General features: G+C 35.4%; 1 protein-coding gene across 3 annotated transcripts; it reads left to right on the plus strand.

The window, feature by feature from the left end:
* Window positions 1-1,266: 1,266 nt before the first annotated feature.
* Window positions 1,267-9,167, plus strand: LOC129810079 (GTP-binding protein Rit2). 3 transcript variants are annotated; one of them, XM_055860331.1, is made up of 5 exons: window positions 1,269-2,817; window positions 2,908-3,100; window positions 3,291-3,347; window positions 3,427-3,830; window positions 7,121-9,167. In XM_055860331.1, exons 2-5 carry the CDS (start codon window positions 2,914-2,916, stop codon window positions 7,229-7,231), a joined length of 759 nt encoding a protein of 252 aa, XP_055716306.1. In that variant the 5' UTR covers window positions 1,269-2,817; window positions 2,908-2,913; the 3' UTR covers window positions 7,232-9,167. The 3 variants fall into 3 exon arrangements, 2 of the variants coding, with proteins under 2 accessions (XP_055716307.1, XP_055716306.1); XR_008752698.1 differs by having other exon boundaries at window positions 1,270-3,100; window positions 7,121-7,297; window positions 7,375-9,167; XM_055860332.1 differs by having other exon boundaries at window positions 1,267-3,100.
* The last annotated feature ends 1,394 nt before the right edge of the window (window positions 9,168-10,561 follow it).

Raw genomic sequence — 10,561 nt, forward strand, 5'->3', positions numbered from 1 at the left:
CAAAATAAATTTACTCAAAAATAAAGAAAAATTGTAAAATGATGATAATTCAAATAAGTCAGCGTTCTGTAAGTGGCTCACCTGTCCGCTAATTGGATCAAATGGTCCTTTAATTGCATCACTCAATTTACAACGTTCCATATAGCGAAGCTCCCAGATTAGCGCACTTGACAGAGGTGTTTTCCGGTGTAAGTTTTTTTTAAGTTCGATTATTGGAGTTATGATTGATCAAACGTAATTTACATTTTGTTGTCGTTTGTGATTGTACTATTTCAACCAAGACCTTTGAGCTTCATCGTAGACGATCGAATTCTGAGGAACAGAGTTCTGCCCATTTTAAGATCAAAATATCGATAAACTGGGCGTGGTCAATACAACCTTTTTCGAAAACTAAAAGTAGAAACAAATTTATATATTTACAGACTATTTTTTGTAGATTTTGTAGCGATTGTAGTAAGTTTAAAAACATAAATATTTGATTTAAGAAGAAACATACGTTTTTAAACAGTGAAAATGCCATTTTTTCTTATCTATCTAGAATTTTGATAGGGGGAGGTGGGGCTACATTGATATACGATTTTTTCGCATATTTCTGAACGAAATCACTGTGGATCTAAATAAATTATGGTAAGACCTAGCTTTCTTTTGAAACATAGGTACTAAAAAATTGTATATCATGTAGCTCTACAGCTCAAAATAGCCCCACTTCACCATATTGAATTTTGTTTCTTTTTAGTCTATAAAATTTTTACGTCCCGTCATGTTTTTTGATTATGGCTTGACCTAGCTTTAAATTTAAACGCTTTAACGACGAGACAGTTCTCGCTGACCGAAAATCAGCAATACCCGTCAAATAATTTTGTCAGATATCTTTAAGATTTCTGTAGAAAATATCTACACCTCTGCCGAAAATCTGCCGAGAAATCGGTAGATATTCCTACGAATTTTATTTGGGCTTGAGACAAAATTCGTCAGAAACTTTTGCAGATTTTCTGACGAATCCTGGTGCATACTCTGACGAATTTCTGTAGATATTTTGCCGATTTTCTGTAGATTTTTTTCTACATTCCAGACTTTCCAGACAGCTGTGCCTGAAAAGATGGAATATTTTTCACTGAAGTTTGCAAAATTCAATAGAGTTATTCTTGGTGATATCACAGTGTTTATATAAAATAAAGAATTCTGCGACGCCGTGTTATAAGTAGAGAATAGTGAAGTGAAATTTTTAAGCAGAGTGTCGACCTAAATTTAATGTTTTTTTTATCATTCCATGGGCGATTTTTAAGAAATTTGTATTTTTGCTTGAATCTTTTTACTCATCTAAAACGTTTAATCGGTAATGCTTGTTAAGCAGAGCATACCATTGTCTTTGTAACTTCTACAGTTTCTTGATAAATCAACAATATTTTTGTTGACACAATGGAGACTATGCAGATATACTATGCAGAAATTCTGCCGAGAATCTGTAGATTTTCGGAAGAATTTCTGCAGAAAATCTACAGATTTTCTAGGCAGAAATTCTGCCGAAAATCTATAGAATTTCTCTAAATGTACTAGAATATACCGTTACAATTCAAAAAACCTCCGAGTACAATCGGACGAGAAACTGATAAACAAAATCAGTAAAAGGTCTTGCATCTAACCTTAGAAAATCCAACAAAGTCTGATTTGGTGTATTTTTTGTCTGTATAAACGACAGGGACGAAAATAGCCCAAAATTTTAAGCAATTTTTCTGACAATACCAATCAATGACTGATATTTTTCACTCTAATGAAAAATATTATGTTTGAGTATTGTAGTTTCTTTTATTAAAACGATTTTGTTTAAAAAAAATTGGAAGTATAAAAAATAATTAAAATAATTTTTAAATTTGAGAATTTAGAAATTCGCCATTTTTAAGCTTAAATATTTACTAATATAGTAAACATCTGGAAACTTGCAAAAAATATCCTACATTCTTTCAACCTTCTACTTTGGAATTACTACAAACATAAGAAAAAAAAATAACTTAGGAAGTCGGGAAAAAATATTTTCTTTATGGGACACCGGTGTTCCAATTGTCCTTAAAGGGTTAAGCTATGGCATTTAGTCAATCTGAGAACTCGAAGGAACTAAAATATTTTTAAATTCCTTTTAATAGGGGAGAAATCTTTCAAGTTTCGAACATACTCTGGCTTCGAACACTTCTATTTTCCCATATTCCTTTAATGAATCTGACTGAATTTTTCAGGACTTTTTTTTACAATTCATTAAATATGGGAAAAATATAGTGTTCGAAGGCAGAGTGTGTGCGAAGCCTGAAAGTCTTCCCCTAGAAAATAGTGGCTAAATTTAATTCAAGTAATAATCCTTTTCTTTTTACCTAAGATTCTTTTAATTAAAAAAAAATGAAATAAAAAAGAGACACTTTTCTGATCAATTTATCATTTGTAAATCCTGAAGCCCAAGGAAAAGTTGATAAGGAAATAACGCCCACTATCACAAGAGGATGCTCTTGTAATTTTTCCACCGACCAGCTGTGGCATTTTCTTTATCTCCAGTGTTCAGCTCTGGCATCCGTCGATTACGTCATTCAATAATTCACCCTATCTCCTCTTCTGGACATGCGCCCACCGCCAGTCGCCATAATTTCTCCATTTACGCTGAGAGTGAAAACTTATTGGCATTTTCCACGCTAAGAGCTAAATTATCATTTTTCTTGGCATCTGGCATTGGCAGCAACGTAACCAGGTGCCTGTCCAGAGAGTTCCGTGTGCGGAATGTCCAGCAGAGGCTACTGAAGGGATGTTTTTTGCCTCGAGAAGTCAGTCGTGAAGGTGCATTGTGGACTTTTTTCTGGATGGGAAAATTCCCTTTTTTTTGGGTGGGATGAAAAGGGTCTGATTATCGAGTGATTTCTTGGTCAGGGTGTGATGAAAATGGCCGGTGACTTTACTGTGGGATGCACAGCAAGGAAGAAGACAAAGTCGCGATCGGCCGAGAAGAGGGGCAGTGCGGGCAATGAGGGCCTATCTGGGATACAGCAGCAGCAGAATAAGAGTGGCGGCCTGCGCGTCTACAAAATCGTCATGCTGGGCGATGGAGGTGTTGGGAAGTCCGGTAAACAAGTTTCTCTTCTATCAATGCCTTTTGGTTGCCGTGTGGTGGGAAAAACAATGGGAATGATTAAGCGGCAAACAATGTGAATCATCTTTCTGTTCTGAGCCTATGACATCATTCTCTGGATTTCTTCCCACGATCTGCCTGCTTCTCGGCGTTTCTCTAATCTTTGGTGTTCTTCTTTTTGTAGCCGTGACTCTTCAGTTCGTCACACGGAGTTTCTTGGAGTTTCATGATCCAACCATTGGTGAGTAATCTTTGTTTCAAAAAAAAAGCCGTTGAAAATGGGACACTGAAAATCTGCATTGATTTCTGGGAACAATCAGAGGATTCCTACCAGCAGCAGGCTGTTATCGATGGTGAAGCAGCATTGCTGGATATCCTAGATACAGCTGGCCAGGTTGAATTTACAGCAATGCGTGATCAGTACATGAGATGCGGAGAAGGATTCATCATCTGCTACTCTGTTACTGATCGTCATAGCTTTCAGGAAGCATCTGAATATAGGAAGCTCATCACTCGAGTACGTCTCACCGAAGACATTCCTCTCGTGCTCATTGCCAACAAACTAGATCTCCAATCCCAGCGAAGAGTAACCACGGAGGAAGGGAAGCATCTGGCGTCTGAATTTGGATGTCCCTTCTATGAAACTTCAGCTGCCCTGAGGCACTACATCGACGATGCTTTCTACACTCTGGTGCGAGAGATTCGCAAGAAAGAGTCTCAGAGGGTAAGATAATTTCTTCCAAAGGCATAGTCAGAATTTTAGTAAGAAGGGGGTCAAATAGAAAATTATGATAGGGTAAATTAAGCTAATTCAAAACCTGCTTCAAATGGAAATTTTTCGCTACTCCAAATGGAAACGTCACTGTTTCCATGATAAATGCAGTACTAAATTACTATATTTATAAAATTTCTATACCTCAGTTTTATTATTTAGTTAATTTTGCTCCAAATAAAGCGAAAATCCATTCATATTTACAAATTTTAATTTGTTAATTTCTCAGAAAAATTAAAAACGTACCTTTTCACCATCGAATTTTTCATCGATCGACCATGTTTTCCAATGAGAAACACAATAAAGTGACTGTTGTTTATTCGTTTTGTTTAACATTTATGTCATATTTCTTCCTAATTTTAGTTAAATTAAGTGCTAATCTTTATTGTTAACGATACGTGAAGTTTTTCAAATGAAATAATTACCTATTTCGTGAACAAAAAGGGTTTCTCTGAAGTGTCTGCAAATGCTTCAATAGGAAACCCCGGAAATATGATTTTTTTTTAGAGATTTTGTTATTGTTTTAGTTGGAAAAGGAGACAAGGCTTAAATTCAGGCTAAAATTTTTAGAGAATTATCTCCCAAAGAAATGTATTTCGAACGCAAAAGATAAGAATTTTCTCGGAAAATCCCAAAAATCCAATCAATAAAATTCTTTACTAGAATTTTATTGTACCCATACATTTTTTAGGGAATCTGGGAAATCCATACGTTTTCAGGGAATCCGGGGAATCCATATGTTTTTCAGAGAACCCGGGGAATCTATACATTTTTCAGGGAACTCGGGGGACCCTTACATTTTTCAGGAAGCCGAGAACCGTTAGATTTTTCAGGAAATCTGGGGAACTCATACATTTTTCAGGAAACTCGGGGAGCCCATACATTATTCAGGAAACCTGGGGAATTCATACATTTTTCAAGAAGCCCAGGGAACCCATACTTTTTTCAGATTACCCGGGTAATCCATACATTTTTCAGAGAACCCGGGGAACCCATACATTTTTCAGGAAACCCCGGAAAGCCATACATTTTTCAGGAAGCCGGGGAACTGTTAGATTTTTCAGGAAACCCGGTTAGCCCATACATTTTTCAGGTTTCCCGGGTAATCCATACATTTTTCAGAGAACCCGGGGAACCCATACATTTTTCAGGAAACCCCGGAAAGCCATACATTTTTCAGGAAGCCGAGAACAGTTAGATTTTTCAGGAAATCTGGGGAACTCATACATTTTTCAAGAAACCTTAAAAACGCTTACATTTTTCAGGAAACCCGGGGACCCTTACATTTTTCAGAAAACCTAGGGAACCCATATATTTTTCAGGAAGCCGGGGAACCGTTATATTTTTCAGGAAACCCGGGGAACTCATACATTTTTCAGGAAACTCGGGGAGCCCATACATTATTCAGGAAACCTGTGGAATTCATACATTTTTCAAGAAGCCCGGGGAACCCATACTTTTTTCAGATTACCCGGGTAATCCATACATTTTTCAGAGAACCCGGGGAACCCATACATTTTTCAGGAAACCCCGGAAAGCCATACATTTTTCAGGAAGCCGGGGAACCGTTAGATTTTTCAGGAAACCCGGGGAACCCATATATTTTTCAGGAAGCCGGGGAACCATTAGATTTTTCAGAAAACCCGGGGAACTCATACATTTTTCAGAAAACCCGGGGAACCCATACATTCTTCAGGAAACCTGGGGAATTCATACGTTTATGAGGGAATGTGGGAAGCTCATACGTTTTTCAGGAAGTCCGGGGAACCTGTACATTTTTCAGGGAACTTGGGCGATCTATATATTTTTCAGAAAATCCGGGGAATCCATACGTTTTTCAGCGAAACCGGGAAACCCTAACATTTTTCAGAAAAAACCAGGGAGCCCATATATTTTTCAGGGAACCTGGAAAACCCATACATTTTTAGGAAAGCCGGGGAACCCATACATTTTTCAGGAAACCCTGAAGACCCATACATTATTTAGGAAACCCGGAAAACCCTTATATTTTTCAAGAATCCCGGGAAACAAATATATTTTTCAGAAACTCGGAAACACCTTACATTTTTCAGAAAACCCGGGTTTTTGGGGAACCCGGGGAAGTCATTTGTTTTTCAGGGAATCAGTGGAACCCATACGTTTTTCAGGGCCCTGGGGAACCCATACGTTTTTCAGGAGACCCGGGGAAAGTATACGTTTTTCAGAAAACCATGGGATCCCATAGGTTTTTAGGAAATCCGCGTACCCCGTACATTTTTTTCAGGGAAGTCACGGGGAACCCATGAGTTCTTTAGGGCACACGGGAAACCCATACATATTTTAGGGAAATCGGAGAACTCATATATTCTTTTTGGAACAAGGAAAGCCAGCCACTCTAATTCCTATAAAACACCCCTTGTTCTGCACCGTTTCTTGACGATTTAACAGATTGAGAAAAAAGTACAAAAACGTTCTCATATGAGTAACTTTTCTTGGAAAAAATTGCATTTAAGCTTCAAAATCTCTTAGACTAAGAGGGCTCTCGACTTAAATCCGATTTTGATGATTTTAAGTGGTTTGTTTCGTATAGCAGATATCGTAGCTTCATTTGTCTTTCAAAGAGTAAATAACATCTTATTTCTAAGGAAAATGGATCAAAAGTACTTCTAATTCTCCTTTGAAGCTTTCTTTAGAAGTTTTCTATTTATTTCTGCTTAAATTTCAGCATGCACAGAGAAATATATTTTGTAAAATTGTTCGTCAATGTTTGTGAATATTTACTAGGGACTTACAAAATGCTCGTAAATCATACAGTTCACAAAAACATTCGTAAAAGTTTGTACTTTTTCACAAACTTTGCTCGCAAATCGCAACTTGACGAACATTTATTGTTCTTTTACAAACATTTGTTCGTAACATGATCACTTGTCGAGCATTTTTTCTTCTTTAACAAAGATATGTTCGTAAATGTTCGTCAAATTTGGTCATTGTTCATAATGTTTTGCCACTCAAAAAAATATACAAACAAATGTTTGAAAAAAAAAAATTTGGTCGTCAAGCGATCATGTTACGATCAATGTTTGTGGAAATTACAAACTTTTACAAACTTTAATGGATTATACGATTTACAAACATTTTGTAAGACGCCAATTGGAATTCATAAATGTTTGCGAACAATTTACCGAAATATTATCTGTGTATTATCCCAAAAAAACCCTTAAGAAAACCCCCAAAAACAAATTCTTTCTCCGAATGTCTTCCAGATGCTAAGCAATGGCTCAAGCACCGAGAAGATTTTCCAGAAGAGGAGCCGATGGTGGCGCATAAGGTCGATTTTCGCATTGGTTTTCCGTCGACGGAGGCATCTCAACTAGATTTTGGGCCAAGCACAATGTAGCGCGCCCTAAATCCCAACCGGCAAAAAGTAGACGTTCCTAGTCGTAAGTATTGTTGAATTTTTGTATTTTCTACTGAATAATTTTCATCTGTGATTATGCATTTTCATTTCCAAACTGAGGATTTTTGTGTAAAAGAAAAATGTAACAGTTGTGTAACATAATTAACCGCAATTAGTCTTCCATTTTATAATTTAAAGATATCCATGTTTTTTAGAAAAGGAAAAATATTGAAACAGAAGAATTATTTTCAATTCAAAAATGCTCGCTTTATTTTCTTTTGTTTTTTTTTCTTTGGTAAAGAAAGAAATAATAGTGTTTTACTTTTTTATTGCAAGAAGAAAAAAAATGGATAAGAGACCACAAAGTCATAAAGAATAAAAATAAAATACAGCAATATATTTCGTAGACTAGCTTGAATGTTCGTAGCAACAAGATACCTTGCAAAACTTCTTCGTGTGTCTCCTAAATTTAATACAGTCTCGTGCCAAAGATATTGGAGCATTCCAAAGTTTCTGGGGATTTTTTTTTCGGGAAAACTTTGTGTAAACCGAAGATCTGATGTAACAAAGATTATAGAAAGGGAATGACACTATTTCAGTGAAAAATGAAAAAGAGAAATCCTTCTCCTGAACATTTTTGTTTAATACATGACTGTTCTCAAAGTGCTCCTACATTATCGAATTTTCTTTGTAATGGTTCTTGTCACGACTGTTTGGTGTTTTTAGAACACGACGAGGACTCGGGAAAATAGTCATCACAGGAACCAACACAAACAAAAATCGATTATGCAGAAACACAAGAACAGTCGTGTACTAAAAAAAATGTTCAGGAAAAAGACTTTCCCTTTTCGTTTTTTCAGCACTTTACTGTTCTAAATTCTTCAGTATTATCGACTTTTCTTTGTTTTGGTTCCTGTTTCGGCGGTTTCCACTAGTTTTCGCCGTGTTATAAAAAAATCACCAAACGGTCGTGACAGGAACCATCACAAAGAAAAATCGATAATGCAGATGCACTTGAGAACAGTAAAGTGCTAAAAAAATAATTATGATAATAACTAGATAATAATTATGATTTTTACGAACTAACGAGATCAAACGCATCTCAAATGTATTTAGATTTGTCCAAAGTATGGCAAGGTTAAACATTATCTGGCATTATCCACATGTAATGAAAAATTTAACTTCAAGGAATATTTTAAAGTACTGCGCTGTTTGATTGGTTCGAACTTTGAATGCTTTCAAACATTAGCCAATCAGGGAATAAGATGAAACTAAAATATTTAATGGGATTTAAATATTTAATTTTCAATTATTTATTATAAATGCTTTAGTTTTCAATCATTTTTAACATTTTCTTTTTAATACGTAAAAAAAATAGAAAAGATTGTCGGTTACGTCGACCACTGTCGTGTCTCCATTATGAGCATTTGCATCAAATCCAGATGCAAAATAATTGCAGATACGACAATGGTCGAGTCAACAGACGACGATACATTTACCTATCAAACTAAATCAACAAATCTCTCTAGAAAATCTAAACTAAAAGAATTTATTAGGAGTTAAGCCTCCATCGGTGGTTGCAAGAAAACGAATAGAATGAAGGAATAAGGGAAATTTATATAATGATTATTCTAATTTTTTTGGGATAATCGGATAAAAACGTCCTTAAAAAATCAACAGTGTTTTTTTTTTAGTAAGGATTACATTATGTCTTTACGACATTCTGCATGAAAGGACTTTCCCTTACCTGCGACTGTTGAGCGTCCAAACAGCTTCCGGGAATTCCAGGCATGGTAATTTCTTTGCTGTGCTGCTCCATCCTTTTTTCTCTTCATTTCTTTTTAACTCAGAGTCTAAAAATGCCATAAATCCTCATATTCCAAGAATAAATTACTCTCAGTAAAAAAAAAAAAGCAGGACTTGCTTTCTTGGCCAAGCTGGTATTCATCCCTCAATTTGCCTGATTCAGTTGTCCTCAACCCATGCAACAACTTCCAAAAAGTACACAATTTCTCAAATGAAATTGTAAAACATTGCATAAAATGCTTAGAATAAACGAGTAGTGATTCGTTTCGATCACCGTTTTCCTTATGAAATCCATCGTGGTAAGACGGCGGCAAACGGATCAAAGATCAAAGCATGTTATTGAATTATATTGAACAAAAATAATCTCTATCTCAAGAAAAATAGGCGAAAGGAGGACAGTTTCAGGCAACTGATTGGACATTGGCTATTTAAAAATATACATAACATTTTCCATTTATTTTATTGTTCCAAAGGTTCATATTTTCGAAATTCATGTAATACCTGAAAATGTATCACCTTCAATTAATTAAAGAACTGCCTTTAAATTGTTAAAAAAAAATCGACTTAATGATATACTTCGGCTGAGATAAAACTCTAAAAAAAAAAGAGAGACAAAGTTAGCGACTTTTATTGTTCTGAGTCTAGGATGATTAACTAACGGATGGAGCATTTTAATTCAGAAATGGTATATTTTTCTTAAATTCTTTATAATTTTTAAGTCTTAGATCCCACAAAAATAAATATAACACGAAATGGCTGGCACATGTACAGAGAACATATTTTTATTGAATTTAAAATGTTACTGGTGTTACAGATAGAAAATTTGTCAGAAAAATTCAAAAAATTGCGAATTTTACGTATTTTTCATAAAGGTTTTAGGAACTGTTATCCTCATGCAATCATTATAAATGTTGAGCCAAGAACATAACATTAGATACTCTTTCATTTGGTAAAAGTTTTAAAATGATTGCATTTGGTTTTATACTAAAACTAAAAAATCACTTAAGAAAAAATATACCGTACTTTTGTACGGAAAATGTATGAGAATACTCCGCCCTGTTCTGAGTACCCCCCCCCCCCCCCCCAAAAGTCAATCTAAGGAATCACACGCATTTGCCTCTCATCCCACTACTTCTCCAGATACCATTCTTTTGAGAATATCTCAAGAAATAAACCATCGATCCTTTCCATTTTTGGATATGTTTTGACATGACCAAGGCGGACATTTCGTCCTCAGACACCAATATCATCCCGAAATTTCTTCTTGAAATTTCCAAGGCCAATGAATATAAACTGCGTAAGAGAGTGCATTTTTAACTGATTTAGACAGAATGTGGTTTATTTGATAGATCTTAAATTTTTTTACAAGCTTAATCAATTTTTACTTGGTTAAGTATTTCTTTTATGTTGAAATTCACTGGTACAAAAGTTTAAACACTTATTTTCTAGATTCCAAAAAAAAATTCCTGGATGATACTGGAGTCTGAGGACGAAATGTCCG

This window comes from Phlebotomus papatasi, chromosome 1, assembly GCF_024763615.1.
Source record: "Phlebotomus papatasi isolate M1 chromosome 1, Ppap_2.1, whole genome shotgun sequence".
NCBI classification, from domain to species: Eukaryota; Metazoa; Arthropoda; class Insecta; order Diptera; family Psychodidae; genus Phlebotomus; species Phlebotomus papatasi.